This window comes from Sus scrofa, chromosome 13 (assembly GCF_054392235.1).
Source record: "Sus scrofa isolate SSC_HxYL_T2T_F1_AM1 chromosome 13, Sscrofa_HxYL_maternal_Yorkshire_Landrace_v2.0, whole genome shotgun sequence".
In the NCBI taxonomy this organism is placed as follows: domain Eukaryota; kingdom Metazoa; phylum Chordata; class Mammalia; order Artiodactyla; family Suidae; genus Sus; species Sus scrofa.
In genome coordinates this window covers 222,647,618-222,667,145 of record NC_139395.1, presented here as the reverse complement: position 1 = coordinate 222,667,145, position 19,528 = coordinate 222,647,618, and the positions used below count along the sequence as shown (strand labels likewise).

The 19,528-nt window shown below is 58.6% G+C and overlaps 1 protein-coding gene across 3 annotated transcripts in view; it reads left to right on the top strand.

The window, feature by feature from the left end:
* The window catches only part of TSPEAR (thrombospondin type laminin G domain and EAR repeats), a 126,670-nt gene extending 111,070 nt beyond the window's left edge, over positions 1–15,600 (top strand). For 2 of the 3 annotated variants that reach the window (XM_021071520.2, XM_084992281.1), the window contains exons 9-12: positions 47–276; positions 10,212–10,399; positions 12,869–12,970; positions 15,022–15,600. In XM_021071520.2, coding sequence (XP_020927179.1) covers positions 47–276; positions 10,212–10,399; positions 12,869–12,970; positions 15,022–15,175 — 674 coding nt within the window. In that variant the 3' untranslated portion in view covers positions 15,176–15,600. Of the gene's footprint in view, positions 1–46; positions 277–10,211; positions 10,400–12,868; positions 12,971–13,241 lie in introns of all 3 variants that reach the window. The other variant, XM_084992282.1, reaches the window with a different exon arrangement.
* The last annotated feature ends 3,928 nt before the right edge of the window (positions 15,601–19,528 follow it).

The following is a 19,528-nucleotide window of genomic DNA, read 5'->3' as shown; positions in this document are numbered from 1 at the left end:
CTGGACTGGGCCCCACCTCCCGCCCGCCCCGGCGCCCGGCTTCCAGGCGACAACCACAACATCGACAGCGTCATCTACAAGTGGAACCCGGGCAGCCGGCTCTTCGAGGCCAACCAGACCATCGCCACCTCGGGCGCCTACGACTGGGAGTTCTTCACGGTGGGGCCCTACGCCTTCCTGGCCGTGGCCAACGCCTTCAACGGCACGTCCACGCGGCTGCAGTCCCATCTGTACGTGCGCCTGGGCGGCTCCTTCCAGCTCTTCCAGTCGTTTCTGGTGAGCACACCAGGGCCCCACGCGGCCGCCTGGGGGACCCGGGACGGGGCCCCGCCCAGGCCCCCACACCGGGCACCTCCCCAGGGGAAGGCTCGGGGGGCGCCTGCAGGACCCCACACAGACCCGGGAGCCCCAAACTGCGGGGGAGGCTGCCCTGGCGCTGCCCCTTCTGGCAAGGAGCTTCCGGAGACACTGAGTGAGCCGGGGTCCTGAGCCTTCCGTGCTCCTGCAGTCTGACTCGGCTTCATGCCAGTGTCAGGCTCTTGTCCCGGGGCAGCTGGGCAGCTGGCCTCTGACCTGGCCAGGTGTGGGGCACACGGTCAGCTTCCCTGTGGACCTCGAGTGTCCCTTAGCTGGCTCCAGCCGCCATGGGCTGCCCGGCGAGACCTCTGAGTTGAGGCAGCAGGATGTCCCAGGGACCCCCACGTGCACGGCCCCGTCGCAGGCTAGTGGGCGGTGTTGGCATGCTCTTCTCGGGCCCCACCGTGGTTGAGAGGACGGGGTGGGGCCGCAACCCTCCTCTCACCCTCCCTCGGCCTCCTCCCTCCAAGCTGCCCGGCTTGTCCCTCTTGGCAGCAGACCCCAGGCCACGTCCCCAGGATGATTCTAAAATCGGGGCGTTGCTGTCGGCATTTGCGTCCTCCTGGCTGTGTCGGAACGTGGAGCTGAGGCACAGCTGTGGTCACTCCCTCCTCTGGTTTCAGTGGTGGGACGACCCTCCCGCCACCCTGGGGGAGACTCCCTGCCTGCGGGTCAGACTGCCCTTTCGTGCCACAGCCCACACATGTGGCTCGCCTCGCACGCGGCCGCCTCTGCTGCGCGGACTGCTTCTCCGCAAGGTCCAAGTTACTTCCGAAACGCCTCCCCTGCTCCCTCCCCTTTCTGGGGGAGGAAAACCGCCGTCTCTGCCCCGTAAGGTCTCCCGGCCTCTTGCTGGTCCCTGTTCCCGGAGGCCATTCTCCTGCTCCCGCATCTCCGTGCCTCCCGGGTCTCCAGCCTCGCGTCCTCGCGTCCTCCGTGCTTCCACTGTGTCTGGAAGGAGGCTGGGCGGCGTGCGTCCGTGGAGACGCCTTTCCTCTGCACTCCTCCCCCCGACCCTCCAGGCCCGCCGCCTCCAGAACTGTCAGTGGTTCCCATTCTGGAATGTTCCTTTACCGCCATCTTTGGCTGCAGCCACTACACCCAGTTCTGATGTCCCTTCTCCAGGTTGACCCCGGCCTTTCGGGTAACACCCTAAGGTGCTCCCCCCAATTCCGCAGCATCCCATGCGGCTGGCCAGGTCAGGGGACCAAGGCCGGCCAGTGGGCGTTGAGCTGAGAGAGCCTGAGCTAAGCCGGGCCTGGGGCTGAGCGTCTGGGGGGTGTCCCGCCTCTCATCCTCCCCAGCCGCGGGGCCACATGCCCCGAGCTTCCAGTGTCGCCCCAGTGAGCACCACCCCTGCGGTGGGAAGCGCGGGTGCCGTGGTGGCCCATCCTCACCCAGGTGCCACGTGCAGGATTCAGGCTGGAGGTGTTTCCCGGAACAGTGAGGCCAGCCCGGCTCCCGGCACGGGGGCACGGCGACGCCGCTGCCTCCTGCGGGGCCTCCCCTTTGACCTCTGCCCTCAGTGCCCACACGTGCTTGCACCGGCTTCCAACTCGCCACAGCACCCTTCCAGTCCGCAGGGCGCGCTCCCAGGCCCGGAGACCTTCCCGGCTTTTCTTGCTCATTTTACGCCGCCCCCGGCCCCGCCAGGACTCTGGTCGGAGGGCTGGGTTCTTTGGCTGAGTCATCTCTTACTTTTGTTGTTCAGCTTCCAGGGTTCCCTGCGCTTATTCTGCAGGCACGTGGCTGTGTGTCTTCTCCTAATGCCGGGAATGGTAATTTTTTAGATTGAATAAATGAATTTGTCACATCTGTAGTTGCATAATGATCATAACAATTCAATTTCACAGGATTTCCATCCCACACCCCCAGCGCATCCCCCCACCCCCCAACCTGTCTCCTCTGGAGACCATAAGCTGTTCAGTCTGTGAGTCAGCATCTGTTCTGCAGAGAAGTTCCGTCCGTCCTTTTTTCAGAGTCCACGTGTCCGTGGAAGCATTTGAGGTTGGTGTCTCATTGTCTGGCTGACTTCACTTCGCATGATAGTTTCTAGGTCCATCCATGTTGCTAAAAATGCCCGTATTTCGTTCCTTTTCATGGCCGAGTGCAGGAATAGTATTTTTAATATCCACGGACGCGCTCCTTGTAGGGGCCGTCTGTGTTTAATCTAAATGCGGTCTTTTCTTGAATACTTCTGAGGATAATTGTAATTTTTCAAATCCTCTTCTGTTTCTAGAACCAGCTCGGCTTCTTCCGGGCTGAGTATATGCATATAGTTTAGCTCGAAATTCACGTGCCAGGCCTTGTGTCACACATCCAGAGGCCTTAGTGCTCTGTTTATATCTGACGTTGAGGGTGGCGGTGGGTGGCACGGTCCCTGGCGGCAGGGCCCCGGGGAGCCGGGCATCTGGCTGAGGCCCTTGCCCTGACGAGGTGTCTGATGAAGACCCTTCTAAACTGGCCTTTTGTGCGAACGTGGGAGCCGTCGGACCCCAGAGTTGGCACCTGCGGGATAATGGCCCCCAAGCGCACCCCCACCAGTGGCAGGAACCCTCTTTGCTCCCACGCTCGGTGTGGCGGCCCTGCTGGGACCTGTGCGGTGGACCAGAAGGCCACGTGCCGGGCCCCTGTCCCGGTGACAGACAGGGGCCTGCCCCCCCCCCCCCGACCCGTCTGCGCGAATCTTGGAAGCATCCTCGAACCTCTCCGAGCAGTCCTGCCTCTGTCTCTCACACACTCCAGATCCTTTCCAGAAGCTGCTCAGTCTCCCCGGTCACTTCTGTGACCCGGCTCCAGGGAACGAGCACCTGAAACTCTGCATTTTCAGGCAGCGTGTGGGAGTCGGCTCCAGCCAGGGAGGCCTGGGCTGAGTGGCAGAAATGGGTCCGGCTGAGCGGAGGCAGGGCCGTCCAGGCTACATGACCCAAGGGAGAGCCGGCCTAGGGGTGCCATTGGCAGAATTGTCCAGAAAGGCCGGCTGGGAGCGGGACCACAGTGGCCGTGAGAGGGCACAGCTCCAGCCCGCAGCAGAGTCGCCCAGGACCCTGGCTCTGGGGGCTGCAAGGGCTCCGCCTCAGCACCACCTGCTCCCATGAGCCAGGTCTCCTCACACGTGTTGAGTCCTCAGAGCCCACGAGACCCCACTCTCATGTCCTGCCAGCATTCCTGTACTGTGTTTCAATCCGTTTGGGTCCTGGGGACGCCTTGATGTGTTTACACTTGGTTTGGAGCTTTGCAACGTCTCTCCAGGCCGTGAGCTTTGAAGCAGGGAGGCTGGTGCTTAGACAGTGCGTGTGAGTAGAAGTAGCTGAATTGCGGGGAGCCCTCTCTGGAGGGACGGCCGGGCGTGGGGTGCAGGCTGGTGTTTGCAAAGCTGTGCACACAGGGCACCGGGAGGGATGCCAGGCGGGGTCCCAGGGCTGTGGGGTGAGTTCAGCTCACGAGAAAGGCCTGGGTGGTGCCCACGTGGGGTCTGCCGCCCAGGCGTATGTGGGGGCTGACTGCCCTCCTGGGTGCACCCCTCGGCCCCACCCTGCAGATCTCCCCACCTCTCCCGCCAGGAATCCTAGAACCCTCCTCTGGGTGGCAGAGACCAAGGTTCCAACGACCTGGCCTCACCATCTCGGGACAAAGTTCTGAGCTGGGTGTCCGGGAGGGAGTGGGCTCGGTCCACAGAAATCCAGCCTTCAGCCACTGGGGTTTCCGCTCCCCACGCTGTCGGGCCGGGGGGGGTCTGTGGCCACGGTCATTGTGGAAGGGAGGGTGTGGGGGAGGGGAGGGGGGAGCTGAGGACAAAGATCTGGACCTTGTCACCTGGGAGGCGGGGCCGATGGGGGTGCTGCTGGCAGAGGAGAGCCCAGGGCAGTGGAGGTTCGGGCAGGAGGGCCGGCTGACAGCCCCCTGGGACCGCCAGTCGCGGCCAGCGAAGCCCCAGGAAGCCCGCGTGGGGCAGAGGAGCTGCCCAGAGCATCAGTGGGTGTGTGGGACAGAGGGAGAAGCAGTGGGTTGTCAAGAAGGCAGAGAAGGATACATGAGGGCGCCCGTGGCCTCCCTGGTGGGCACAGCCCGGTGAGAGCCAGGGCTGCCGCCTGCGCCTCCAGTTTGCTCTGTGAGGCAGGAGCGGGCGGTGGACCAGGCAGCCCAGTGCGGGGAGTAAGATGGGACCGGGGAGAGCTGGGACAGCACCCAGAATCTGCTGCCCCCACACCCATCTCAGCCACTGCCCACAGTGAGGATGGCAGTACCCCCTGCCCCCGGGCCCTTTGGCACCCCCTCCTCTGCACTCCCAGACCTTGGCTCTTTGCTCCACCAAAACCAGAAGCCAAGGGCCTCCTGCCCAGCAACTGTTCTGCTCATTACTGGAGCCAACCTACCCTCGAGGCTAGGCTGTCCGGGCCTCCAGATGCTCCTGGCTGCCAGGTCCTGGAGGCACCATCCTATCTCGAGGTGCCCTGGAGCCTGCCAGGCAGGGCGCCAGAGGATTCCAGGGCAGGGCTCCAGGGGAATTCCACTCAGAAGGCGGGTGGGAAGGGCCCACCCAGCCCAGCAGGTGCCTGGCCGCCTTGCTCCGTGCCAGGCAGGGTTTGGCAGGGCTGTTTGATGTGGGAATTTCTTCTCTCCCTGATGAGTCCCTAGGGCGCTTAAAATCCAGGAGTGGCCTGTCAGTGGGGCCTCAGGCTCGTCCATCCCCTGCGTGGTGACTCTGCCCATTCACTTCTGAGTGGGAGGAGCCCAGCCTCTGGCTGAGGAGGCGGGTGCTGGCACACTCTGAGGGCCTCTGGCATCCTGGAGTTGGGAGGCAAGGTCATTGCCAGCCAATGACTGTGACCTAGGGAGGCCCATGCCAGTCTCGGACAGATAAAATACAGGACACTCAATTTGAATTCAAATAAACGACGAATCGTTTTTGAGTAAGTGCCAAGTATCGCATGGGGTACATGTAGACTGAAAAACCAATGTTTACCTGAAATTCAAACTAAATGAGCTGCCCTGTCTTCACCGCACGTTGAGCGCCCCCACCCCGGCGGGCCCTCAGAGCAGAGGCTGAGCGAGGGCCCCTCTGAGCCACGCCCACTTATCTGGATGCTCCTCCCCCTCACTGCAGATGGCCACGCCCCATCCTTCCCGCAGCGCAGCCCCCAGCCCGCGCCTCCGCAGTCGCAGGGCCCTCTTCTCCCCCTGCTCTCAAGCCCTGGCAGCGCCTTTGAGAGCCCGGTCTCCAAGCCCCGCCCCTCCGCGGGGGCTCAAAGCAAGCGAGCTGCCTGGGGGTGGGGGTGGGGGGTGGAGTAACTCCCAGCTGAAAGGAAGCCTTGGCCTCCTGTCTTGTGTGGGTGTGCACACATATAACGTGTATGCATGCAGAATTGCGTGTAAAGATGTGTACGTGTGGCCGTGTGCACATGTATACACAGGTGTGTGCACGCAGGTGTGTGCAGGTGTGTCCCTGCAGGCATGTGCGTGCAGGTGTGTGCATTTCCCACCGACGTGCTTTCATCAGCAGGGGGGTGAGAGGAGCCAGGGTTCTGTGTGGTTTCTGTGTGAAACTCTCCACACTGTGCAGGTCTCTCACCTCCGTCCTCTGGGACCCTAGCGTCTCCACCTGCTCAGAAGTTGCGGGATGGCCCCTGGGGACAGAAACAGCGCCAGCTTCTGGAGCTCGGGGAAGACAGGGTCCTAACCCAGAAAGGCCCCAGTCCAGCTCCTGGCCCATCCTCGATGCCAGGTGTCCTGGTCCCTCGTCCTTGTCCTGGTGAGTCACTCTTAGCTTGAACTCACTTGTTTCTGCTCTGCACTGAGGACCCGCCCAGGCTCTGCCAGGTTCGCCGGCTTCTGCAGCGCTTTGCACAGGCGGGCAGCAGAAGCGGACAGCGGCGCCCTCTGCTGGGCGTGGAGAAAACACCAAGCTGGGCAGCCGCGGGACAAGAGGACCCGCTGGGCTGCACCTTCCTGAATCCCCAAGCCAGAAAGGACCTCCCTCCGAGGAGGGGCAGTCATCAGACCCTCCCTCACCTGAGCTGCTCCCACTGTGTGGTCTGGGGACGCGAGTGTCCCTCCAGCATGGGCCTCTCTGGACATCGGATGACAAACTGCCCTGCCAGGACCACCTGCCTCTGGGGACTGCTCAGCCTGGTCCTGAGCCTACCTGCTGCGTGGTTTTGGACATCCCTGTGTCCCCAGGCTTAGCTCCTTGTCCCTACAACCGGGTGGAGCCAGCCCCCAGCGTGACCCCCAAACCTGCTCGGACAGCAATTGCTCTCCAAACTCGGAAGGGGGTTGGAGGGGCACCCTCTCCAGGGCACGGAGATGACTTCCTGCCCTCACTGCGACGGTTGCCAAGGAAGCAAACGCTAAACTAAGTACCAAAACCACCAAGGGACACATCTCTGGGTCTGGTTATGCCTCTGGCTCTCTGAGCAGCTGTGGAGTCTGACCATTAGTGTTGGAATGAAGGCGTCCACTCTCCATTCTCCACCTGCTGCTCCATCCTGGCCTTTTAGGGGGACAGTGTCCACTGGGGGAAGGAAGAGCGGGCAGGCCCACTCCTTCTGACCTGACCTCCAGCTTGGCCCCCCAAGGATGGAAGGCAACCAGGGGACAGGCTTGTGTTCCGCTGGGCAAGGAGCCCATTTTTCTGGGACTCTTTTGTAGGCACATGCAGTGAAATGGTCAGATTTTAAGTGTGATTATTCCGTCAAGTGTATACACCCTCTAACCACTCCAATCACAATTTAGAGCATTTTCCTCCCCCCCAAAAGTCCTCAGTGGCCCTTTGTAGTCAACAGCTCCCTCGTTCCCACCTTACTGAGCAACCTGGGTGACTTCTGCGACTGGCCGTGTTTCCTTAGAGCACATCTAGCGAATGGGACCAGCCCGTGTGCCATGACTGACACACATAGTGTGTCTCTTATTGCTCAGAAGCTGCATGAATATATTACCCCTTGCCCACGTATCCTGGCGATGGGCGCCTGAGCCGTTTCCAGCTTTCCACTGCTGTGAAGAAATCTACTAAGGATATCTCATGCAGGGCTTTCTGTGGGCAGATGTTCATAAGTCTCTAGAGTAAAACCCAGGGGTGAAATTCTGGGCCACAGGTAGGTGGATGCTTAACTTTTGAAGATATTGCCAAATGGCTTTACCAAAATGGTGATGCCCTCTCTCACATTCCCGCAAACCGTGTGTGAGTTCCGGTTACTCCACATTCTTGCCAACATCCGGTGCCATTTATTGAATGGGAAGGGTCCCTGCTTTAAGTCACAGTCCCCTGGTGACGAGCAGTAGCACCTTCCCATGCACCTGCTGGTTTCCTAGAGTCCCATTTGTGAAATGACTATTCAAGTCTTTCGCCCACATTTTAATTTTTTGCCTTTCATCATCAACATGCAGGAGTTTCTTATACACTCTGGACACAAGTCCTTTGTTCAATGTATAATCTTCTGTCTCTTCCTTTTGTGTGCTAATCACAATACATGTGTCCAATGTACTACAGTCTAATTTGAATTCATATTATACCCTGCACATAATGTAGTAAGCTTATAACAATGTGACTTCATTTATCCTGACTTGTCCATTGGGCTTTTGTGGGCATATACATACTTCTACTCAGGTTCTAAGTGCCACGATCTGTCATTATTCTGGCTGTAGACAGTCTGTTGTCTTTACACCCACATGCTCCCCATTCCCAGTGCCCTCTGCATCCTTCCTACAGACGCTGACCTCCTAGTGGTGCAACCAGCCTTCAGCCTTTGCACTTTTCCTCTGTGCTTCTTGTAAAGCAGCTCTGCTGGCGATTTGTTCTACCTCTTTTATCTGAAAATGACCTGATTTTTACCTTGAAGGATATTTGCACTGGTTGCAGAATTCTGGGTTCACATTTTTTTCTGTCGTGTAAAGAGGTTTTTCTGTTGACATGGAGCTTCCCTTGTTTCTGATGAGAAGTCTGGTACCATTGGTTCTACTGTTTCCCTATATGACATGCATCTTTTTCCTCCAGCTGCTTTTGAGATCTGCTTCCTATCATCTCTTCTCAGCCATTTGAACATGATGTGTCAAGGTGTTGGGGGGGCTTTTTATTTATTCTGCTTAGGGTCTCTGATCTTCTTGTCTCTCTGCTTTGGTGTTTTTAATTAAATTTGAAAGACTAGCCATCATTTATTTTCTTTCTTTCTTTCTTTTCCTTCTCTCTCATGTGCACCCTTTCTTTCTGTGACCCAACTGCATGTATATTAGACTGTATTATATTGTCCCAGGCCACTGAGGCTCTGGTCATGTTTATTGCAATCTTTTTTTTTATTTTTCTGTGCTTCACTTCAGACAATTTCTGTCGGTCTATCTTCTAGTTCATGGACCCTTTCTTCTGAGTTGTCCGAGGAGCTCTTGATCCCATTCCACGGATATGTGAATATAGACACTTTGCTTTGCAGTCACAGGATGTCTGTTTGGCTCCTTTTAGAGTTTTCATAGCTCTCCAAATTTCCCCACCTTATTTTTCATTACATGAATATTTCCCTATAGATTCTGATCAAAGTTACTGCAGAGTTTTCATCTGTTAACTCCAATATTTGCACTGTGTCTGCCTACTTCTATGTGCTGTTTCTTCTCTTGATTGGAGGTCACAAGGCCTTCTTGTTTCCCCAGCTGTTGAACTCTCTGGTCCATTTTTTCAGCCTTTCAGCTGTTGTTTGTCCCTGGGACCCTGGGTCCTGGCCTGTGTGCACTCCAGGAGCTGGAGAGGACTTGAGAGAAGTTAATCAGGAGACATTCCCCCACCCCACCCCCGGTTTCCCTCCTTCCCAGAATATTCCCCTTCCATTTCTAGACACTCTGTGAGCCCCAGAGTCTCCCCTTGGACTCCCCTGTCTAATCAGCCTGCTGCCTCCACACAAGTGCCACACCCATGTGCCACAGGACGAGGCGTGCCCTCAGAGGAAATGTCAAAGAAACACACTTTCAGGGTCTCATTCCCTCCACTTTCTGTCTGCCCTTGGCCCTTCTCCAGAACCTTCAAATGATTGTGTGCTTTTTTCTTTTTTGTCTTTTTATGGCCACACCTGTAGCACATGAAAGTTCCTGGGCTAGGAGTCAAATCAGAGCTGTAGCCTCCAGCCTACACCACAGCCACAGCCACAGCCACACGGGATCCGAGCCATGTCTGTGATCTATACTGCAGCTCATGGCAATGCTGGATCCTTAAACCACTCAGTTGGTCCAGGGATTGAACCCGTGTCCTCATGGTAAACTGAGCCACAGCAGGAACTCCCGATTGTGTGCATTTTTAAAGTGTTGCATCTAGAGTTCATGATTATTATCAGCAGGAGGGTCAGTCTAATGTAAATCTCTCCACCAGTATCAGAAACCAAAAGTCAGAGGCAAAACATTTAAAGACAATTTTAATGCAAAGTGATCCACCAGAGCTTTCGTAGCCCTACCAGCCTGTGGCAACATAGGGACTCAAGCTCCTTCTGCTGACATAGGAACTGAGACCCCAACAGCCTCCCCAGGAGCGTTTTCACTCTGGTCCACCAGCCGCGGGCCCTCCCACAGAGCGCCACCGTGTTCTCCTACCTCCACTTCAGACCTGCTGTTTGCTGCCTTGCTGTGTGGTTGTCCAGTGGGCCCCTTCCTGCATCTGCCCCTCATTTGCCCCCACGAAAGTCTCCCTGTGTCTCTGCCCTGCCCTCTCTCTTCAGGGCTCAGACCAGGGGCAGATCTGGACCCGTCTGGTGCTTCCCTTCCCTGTGCACCCCCACCAGCCTGGGAAGGGCACTGGCCTGGGGCCTAGGGGGCAGCCGGGGGCCCAAGCTGAGGGTCTCTCCATTCACGTGTGCTCTCTGCCCCCCCTTGCTCTGTCCCAGACGTTTGGCGCCGCGGACTGGGAGGTTTTCCACATCGGAGAGAGGATCTTTCTTGCCGTTGCAAACAGTCACCGCTACGACGTGGAAACGCAAGTGCAAAATGACTCCTATGTCATCAACTCGGTCATCTACGAGCTGAACGTCACCACTCAGACCTTCGTCAGGTTCCAGGAGATCCCTACCTGCAGGTGCCGGGGGCTGCGGGATTAGCGGGGTTGAGGGAATGGGGCGCCGTGCTACCCATGGAGCTGCCCGGAGATGGCAGCCCGGCCGCACCTGTGCACCCCCGAGGCCACATGGCCCTGACACGGGAGGCTGCCCCCCTCCTGGAGGTGTGCCATGGCCTGGCTCTCCATGCCCCGCAAACTTTCTCCAGAGCCAGCGAGTGACTGTGGCTCCTATTTGCGATCTTAACTCTAACTGCCTTCAAACAGTGTGGCTTGGGTGTTGTTTGTTTTTTACAACTCAGCGTTTTGGTTTTTTTAAATGAGATTCACAGGTGTATGCAACCATCACGACAGTGACGTTAGAACATTTTTGTCACCTTGAAAAGAACCCCCCTGGCTTTAGCTGCACTGCCTTTCTCCCCACCTCCCCCAGCCCCTGGCAACCCCCAGTCTGCTTTCTGCCTGTCCCTTCTGGATGTTTCATGTAAATGGAATTCATGGGGTGTGGACTTTTGCATCGGGCTTCCTTCACCCGTGTTTTCCCAGTTCATCCACATTGTGTGTTAGTGTTGGTCCTTTTAACCACTGAGTAATATTCCACTGTATTTATTTACCACAACTGTTTATCCTTTATCATTTGATGGACAAGTCTCTGTCTCCACCTTTTGACAAGTAGTGTGGTTCTGAAGAATAAAAATAGGCTCAAATTACCGTCATGCTACTTTGGAGGCAGAACAGGAAGTCATGTTAGACCTCACTTCCTGCTGGGCTGAGCCGAAGCAGCTTCGATGTGGGCAGCGGGCAGACAGGGCAAGTCTGCCCATTGCTGTTTGCTTCTCCTCCATGGGCCTTGGTTTTAGAGCCCAGTTATCACCGGAGAAATAAAGCGTGTGGGACCACACCACTGCCCTGCTGCCCACAGCTGCTCCCCAGGGAACACGGTCACGGCCCCACTTTCTTCCCAATGGCCTGGTCATAACTGGTCCTGGCTGGACATGGCCTGAGACAGAGTCCTGGCCAATGGAAACAGGAGGCAGTGAGGCACCCCACTGGCCTCGGCCCCCCGCATGTCCCTGGGTACCTCCATGGGCCCGCTCACACCCAGGGTCCTGTTGGAGTGCCCCGCTCTAGGCCAGCACTCTCAGTGCCCCAGGGAAGGAACCCAGGGCTGAGTATCAACGGAGAGAGGCCCTCTGCTGCCTTCATCAGCTGTAGCCCGGAGGCAGCTGGACGCAGATACGCCGGCCTGGACTTTGGCCTCCAGCTGACCCCTGCTGGCCGCCAGGCTGAAGCCTCAGTTCCCTCATCTGTGAAGTGGGTACAAGGCCTGCAGTGACCAGTGGTAACTGGGGACCACGGCTGCTGCCTGAGCTGGTCTCCTGGGGGGGACGGGGCCTTGAAGCACTGAGCCACCTCTGAGCAGACGCGCCCTCCGCAAGTTCCGGAGGCTCCTGCTGAAGATAGGACGAGTGGTCCGTCTGCAGGAAGAGCCAGAGCTTCCACCTCTAGGGCACCTCAGCAGACTCTGATGACCTCACAGCCAGTGGCCTCACGGTTCTGCCTCCAGGGGGCACTGCAGGCCTTCAAGGAGTGACCCCGAGATTGGGAATGTTTGGTCTCAACCTCTTCTAAGTGGGCGAACTTCGCACCTGTGTTCATAGCATCACTGTTCACACCCATGCGTCCAGCAACAGATGCGCACATTAGCAGAATGTGGTCCAGCCTCACAGTGGGGTATTTGGCAGCCTCCAGAAGGGAGGCGGTCCTGACCCCTGCCACGACCGGACGACCTCGAGGCCGTGACGCTCAGTGACATGAGCCAGTCACAGTGTCAGATCCCGATTCCAGTTACCTGAGGTCCCTCGAGGGTCAGATTCACGGAGACAGAAAGTGGGATGGGGGTTGCCCGGGGCCAGGGAGGGAGAACGGGGAGTCAGTGTGCAATGGGGGCAGAGTTTGGGGATGGAAGATTTCCGGAGGTGGCTCTGTGCTTCACGCCCCTGGGCTGTGCGCTTAAGCAAGGGGCAGAATGGAAACTTTTTATGTTGGGTGTTTTTTAGTAACAGTAAAAAATTTTTGTCTTGGAGTTCCCGTCGTGGCTCAGTGGTAATGAACCCAACTAGTATCCATGAGGATGCAGGTTCAATCCCTGGCCTCGCTCACTGGGTAAGGATCTAATGTTGCGTGAGCTGTGGTGTGGGTCACAGACCCGGCTGGGATCCTGCGTTGCCGCGGCTGTGGTGTAGGCTGGCAGCTGCAGCTCTGATTCGACCCGGAACCTGGGAACTTCCATCTGCTGCGGGTGCAGCCCTGAAAAGACCGCAAAAAAAAAAAAAAATTGTCTTAAGGAATGAAAGACTGATTTGCATAGACCAGGGGACCCCGCCCCGTGTGGATCTTGGAGGCGGGGCTCAGCCCCAGGTCTGAGATGGGGGGACGAGTCCTCGGCCGCGTGTCCGCGTCCTCACGCCTGCGCACTTGCCCCCGCAGCGCCCTGGACTGGGAGTTCTTCTCCGTGGGGGAGGATTCCTTCCTGGTGGTTGCAAACTCCTTCGACGGAAATACCTTCTCGGTAAACAGCATCATTTACAGGTAAAGGCCCCGCCCCCGCTCACCACCGGGTTCCCCCCACCACCCCGCGCCCCGGGTGCGCTCCCCTTCCCTGGAGGTGACCTTTGGCTCAGAGCGAGTCACAGGCCCTCGGGCCCTGAGGCGCACCTGCGTCTGGGCCACGCCCCTGCGTTACCCAGGTGCCACCAGCCACACTGACACTCACGATCTGGATTGTGGCTGGAGACGCAGTGTGCGGACACACTAATTTGAGAGTTATGAGCATCTTACGCTATTACATGTTTCGCTCCAGGACTGTGGTAAGACCTTCTGTTTTTCACGTGTCCTTCGACAAATCGCACCCTGCCTTGCAGAGGCGCCGGGGCGGCCTCGCTCCCGTCCCGTCGGGGCGTCTCCCGCGGGCTGAGCTCCATTTCCATCGGCTCATCGTGACCGCTCGTCTTCGTGTCCAGCCACCCAGCCACACTACCTTATCGGCTCCGGTATTTCTGGAGAGTCTTGGGGGAGCAGAACGACGTCTGCCAACAAAAGCAACTTGCCTCTGCATTTCAAATGCTTTTACTGACTCTCTAGTCCTCTCAGCTTGGGCTAGAAATTCCAGGACGATCTTGAGTCAGGGCAGCAATGGCCAGCCACCCTGTCCTCCTGAGGTGATGGGACGGGCTGGGCGTCGCACTGTCTGACAAGACAGGAGCAGTCGTGTTGCGCCCTGTTGGCGTTCCCTCCTGCTGGGCAAGGTTCTCCCTGGTCCATCTGCTGATGTAACGATTTATGAGAGGGGTTCTCGTGTCCTGGGACAGTGCCCAGAGGATGCGCAGTCATTTCACGTGTCACTGGCTGGCCATCGTTAAGCTTGATTTCAGGGGGTTTTGGGGCCACACCCGCAGCACGCAGAAGCTCCCAGGCAGGGATTGAACCCACACCACAGCAGCGACCCAGGCCACAGCAGTGACAATGCCAGGTACTTAACCCACCAAGCCACCAGGGAACTCCTGATTTCAGAGGTTTGCATCTCTAAAAGGAAATCAAATTGGTCTCTGGTTTCTTCTGCAGACTTGATATGAAACCGCACTTTAGATGTCCCCCTGTGGCTGGGGTAGTCCGAAGAGCAGGATTTATCTATTTCCTTTATGATACGGTTAAATTCAGTTAAAAGGCCACCTCAGCCTGGCTCCTTTTCAGCAGCGTCTGTTGAGCAGCTTGTCCAGTCTCCCTCCTGGTTCTTGGTTTAATCAGGTTTTCCATTGCTTCCTGAGACAAGTTTGGTCATCTGCACTTTATTAGAAAAATCATCAGTTTTATTTAGACTTTCTAATTTATTGCTGTTTCCATCCAGACAAAGTAATTTTAAAATAAGCACAAGGATGGCATATTTACCCACCTGTTTGGAAGCTGTTTAAAGACCCACAGGGCTGAGTGTGTTGGGGTGGGGGGCTGGCCCTTTCCCACTAGGATGGCCCAGCCTTTCCAGAAAGTCATCTGGAAAAACATTTAAATTAAAACTACTGCTGCATTTGACCCAGGAGTCCCACCCTGGGGCCTCCATCAATGGAAACAGAACTACCTGTGGATAAATCCCTGCTGAAGGGCCAAACGGAGTGTGGGACCCTCACATGGGCACCGGGCTCAGAGAGCTGTGTGCTTCCCTGAATGGAGGCTGCCTTACCTGAATCTTACCTGACGGGCCAGGGGTGTCCAAGGGCCTCGCTGTCAACACCGGCCCCGGGAGTGAGGAGCTGACCCACTGGACCCACCAGGACCTCTCCCCACCCCCCATCCCAAGGGCACTCTGGGCAGGGGTGGAAGCCCGGGTGGCCACGAGCAGCGGCAGGGTCTCGGACAGCACATTCCCCTTCCAGCCTGGCTCCCTGTCTGCAGGATGGGGAGGCCCCTCCTGGCCCAGCGCCCCATGACTGGAACCAGTGTGGGGTGGGGCGGGGAGACACATGCCTGGGGAGAGAGGCAGGCAGGCGGCCTGGCGAGGATCGGGAAGGGGTGGGGTGGGAGCGCCAGGAGGGGGACCGTCTGGCGCCCGCTTCCCTGTCCGCGGGCTGACAGCGTCTCTCCCGCAGGTGGCAGGGGTACGAAGGTTTCGTGGCGGTGCACAGCCTCCCGACCTTCGGCTGCAGGGACTGGGAGGCCTTCCGCACGGCGGCCGGTTCCTACCTGGTCTATTCCAGCGCCAAGGAGCCGCTGTCCCGGGTGCTGAAGCTGAGGACTGTGTGACGGCCGGGACCCCGGGAGCAGACCCGCTGGACCGCACCCCAGAAGCCCACCCGAGAAGCCCTGGAACTCAGCGGGGGTGGGGTGGCCACCACCTCGCCATCCCCAGCCCTGTCCCAGCCCCCATCCAGTGGGGGACAGCATCCCTCCGCCTGGTGACCACGGTGGCTGGACTCGTGCAGGTCGCTCCGTGCTGCTCCCGCACGTCTGCTGTCCTGCAGGGATTCCCCTTTAGAGGAAAAGTTCACACAAACTATTTCCTCAAAAACGGCGGGGCATCGTCGCCTGCCCGCCTCATCCGCCACGCAGCCGGACACTCAGGCTGGGGAGCCCCACGCAGGACCGCTTGATGCTGTTTGATGTATTTGTACCTGCTATTTATTATACTCAACCTATCCTGAAATATATTTATGACCTCTTTATGAAAAGCACTGCCACATCTATCCACGTGTTTCTGGCGGGGACCCAGCCCCCGGTGAGCGTGTCACAGGACAGCCGCTCATGCAGCCTGACGTGTGCCCTTGGGTCCTGCATCACCAACACGCCTCTCCCCTGTGGGGACTTCCTTCAGCCTCGGTTTAGCCATGAACACAGCAGGGCAGGGGCACGTCAGGAGCCCCGAGCATACGCGGCACGGGCCCTCGTCTCCTCTCCGAGGCCACTCCTGGGAGCCCCGGTCAGTGGCGTCCTTGTCCCTCTGCGCCCAGACTGGCCTCTCTGGTCCCCACAGTCGCGTGGGTGTGGGAAGGACTTGTAACACTCTTTGAAGGCAGTACTCGCCCCGCGCCTCCAGAGTCCAGTGTTTGGACCCCACACGGGACGTGGGCACCCTGCCTCCCTGGCACAGCGACTGGGCGTGAGCTGGCACCACCTGGGGAGCCTGGGGGAGGAGGACACAGGAAGTGCTGTCACTGCTGGGCAGCCTCCTGGGCAGCGGGGGTGGCGGGGAATGAGGGGAGTTTTCTGTGTCAAGAGCTTTGCTGGGAAGGCCTGAGGGGTCCACCTGCAGCCAGGAGACCTCGGGGACCCCTCTGCTCCAGGACGGCACCCGGCAGCTGGCACCTCAGTGGCAGGAAGGCCTCCGGCTTGGTTGAAGTTCTGCTCTTTCCGTGAAATTCTCATTGATTTTTGCCCGGGATCACACAGCCAGTGGCTCCAGAGCAGGTCCAGGCAGCCGAGTGCCAGCTCCCGTGGTTGGCTCCCCGTGACAAGTGGTCGCCCACCGCCCAGGAAGGAAACCTATGCTGAGCTGGCCCATCTCCGTGCGGACCTGGTCTGGGCTCTCTGGGCTGTGACTCGGGCCCTCTTGATTTCCCAAAGCAGAGATTCCTCTAGGGCCTCCTTCAGGCCAGCAGGTGGGCCACGTGTCTCGGGGACACTGAGGCCGCCCTCAGACAAGGATGTCGCCTGTGAGAAGGACGTCCCGGGGATAGTTCCTCAGGCCTGGAGCGCCCCCTCGTGCACACTCAGGACTTGGGGAAAGGGGATGCCCCTCCCTCAGCCCCTGCTGCGCGTTTCCTTGCTGTCCCTGTCCCTAAGGCCCGGCCAAGTTCCTGTCCCGGGCACCCGGGGGCCCCAGTGGGTCTGGGCTGTCTCGGAGAGGAGACGACTCCTGACGTGTCCCTGGCCCGCTGCTCTGCTGGTGCCGAAGGTGCCTGATGAAAATTCAAGATCCTCAGTTAAACTTGAATTACAGATTAACAACGGAAGCTTTTTTAAAGACACACGTCCCGAATATTGCCGAGAACACACAGTAACTGAGTGCTTGGTGTTTCTGTGAGGTTCGGACTCAAGCAGCGTCCCGTTTGGAACCACCACCTCCCTGAGAAGCGGTGGCGTCTGCTGGGGGCTCTGATTGTAGCTGAGATTTGAGCCAGGGCCTGAGGAGCCTGGGAAGGTTGGCTTTGTGTCTGGGTGAGATGAGCCCTCCACAGTTGGGGGGCGGGAACAAAAGCAAGGAGTTTCCCCAGTGGACGCCCTGGGTCAGGAGCGGCCCACAGGCTCTCATGTGTGTGCCCCGTGCCCACCTCCCTGCAGCCCGGGGCTCGCAGTCTCCACGATCGGCTGAGCCAGTCCTGAGCATCAGTGCCCCCTCTACACTCTTTCTCCAGGGAGCCCCGCGAACACTGGCCCAAACCAGCGAAGGTGCCCGGGGATCAGGATGGCTGGGAGCCCGTGGGAGCGGCGAACTGGGCGCTGTCCGCACTCTCCAAGCCCCCAGCCTCTGCGGCTTCTCCCTCCCTGGCATGACCTGGACGTCCGGCTGGTGCCCAGGGAGGAAGGAGGCAGATGACAGACACGAGGCCAGCAGCACAGCTGCCCACGGAGGGAGCCACCGCCTCCTGTCCCTTCCTGGGGCTTCGTCCTGGTCCATCAGTGCCAGTGTACCCTCGGACGGCACCTCAGCTCTGCTCTACCAGGTGATATAAAGACTGGTAAACTAAAGTTCCCGTCGTGGCGCAGTGGTTAACGAATCCGACTAGGAACCATGAGGTTGCGGGTTCGATCCCTGCCCTTGCTCAGTGGGTTAAGTATCTGGCGTTGCTGTGAGCTGTGGTGTAGGTTGCAGACGCGGCTCGGATCCTGCGTTGCTGTGGCTCTGGCGAAGGCCAGTGGCTACAGCTCCGATTAGACCCCTAGCCTGGGAACCTCCATATGCCGTGGGAGCGGCCCAAAGAAAATAGCAAAAAGACAAAAAAAAAAAAAAGACTGGTAAACTGATGGGGCTCCACTGCGGCCCAGTGGATTAAGGAGCTGGCGTTGCCACAGCTGCCATATGGGTCAAAGCTACAGCTGGCGTTCAGTCCCTGGCCTGGGAATTTCCGTGTGCCGCAGGTGCAGCCAACCCTCCCCCCCCCAAAAAAAACCAAACGCAGTAAATCAAGATTTAAGTTGCAAGCGCCAGCGAGGGGACGCAGGGAGCATTACAGAATCTTCGTCTTTTCACGTCAGGTCTCCGGCCTCTGCCTGCTGAGAAAAGTTCCCAGGGTGGCAGCTGCTGGGAGTGTGCATGCGGTGGGGCGTGGCCACCTTGTGGTCACTTTGGCAGCCCCGTCGTGTTTCTCTGTGGCAGCATCCTGGAGTTGGCTAGCCACGCTCTGTGAATCCACGGGGCCGCAACGGGCTTCACTGGATAAACAGCACCCGGAGAACATCTTTGCACAAGTTGCACTTCTCTGCTGTTACTTCTTCCGGGTCATGATTTCCTGGAGAAATAGCACCCCCAGCAGCCTCCGCATCTTCCAGGGCTCCCTCCCCAAGCCGGATCGAGGGGGAGGACAGCCAGAGGGGCCGATCACACCTCTCCCATCAGCGGCCCCAGGCCAGACTTCACCTGCTTCTGGACCTGGCAGGTGGATAAGTGCAGGACTGCAGCAAAGTTATCTTGTTTCCACTGGGGTCCCTGCTCCTGGCATTGGGGTTGCTGGACTTTTCCTAAGGGCACCCCTTAACCTCACCACCAGCAGCACAGCCCCATCCTCTGCCACACACACACCCACGCACACATTCACACGCACACACCCCCACATATGTGCACGCATCTTCCAGTTCCTTCCGGCCAGGGGCTGTGTGTCAGGCAATTCCCCCAGGTCTGGCTCAGAGCCGAAGCCCGGCGCTGTCTGACGGTGCAGGTAGCCATGGCTGTCTGCCCAGACTCAGTGCCCTCTGTGTGCCAGCTGCCCCGCTGGGCCTGGGGACACACGCATAACCACAGTCCTGGCCACCCTTGACCTTTCCAGTGCCTAGAACCCAGATTCCTCGCAGTGACCTCCAGAGGGGGCCCGCCTGCCCCCTCTCCCCACCCCCACACAACCCCTCCCGCCTCGACGGACCCCTCTCGTCCTCAGTCTCAGGTCTACATCGGCCCTCGGAGAGGCCTCCCTGTCTCAGAGCAAGGCCAGCCCCCCACTCGTGCTCCCCACACACAGGCCCTCCCTCCTCCTGGCGTGTCACCTGCTTGCATTTCCGAACAGCACTGACAGAAATTCAGACGGTCACATTCGGTCATTGCTTCGCATCTGCTCCTCCTCGGGGACTTAGACGCAGGTGGTCCCAGCCTCCCCTCCTCCCCAGGCAGGTGCTGCAGGTGCGCCTTTCTGGGAAGACACAGCCCGGCAGGGCTGTGAGGAGCACAGCTCTCCAGTCCCTGGGGGGGACTGTAACCCGGTTCTTCCGCTCCCTGTTGGAACTTGAGCAAGTAACACCCCCCAGCCTCGGTCCCCTGAGATCGAAAACGGAGAAGGACCTGTCCCTTTGAGCCACAGCAAGGACCACATGACGTGAGCGCTGTGCGGCCCGGGACATGTGGGTGAACCTTAGCCGTACCTGCGTCATTGTCATCCTCCTGCCTCTAGT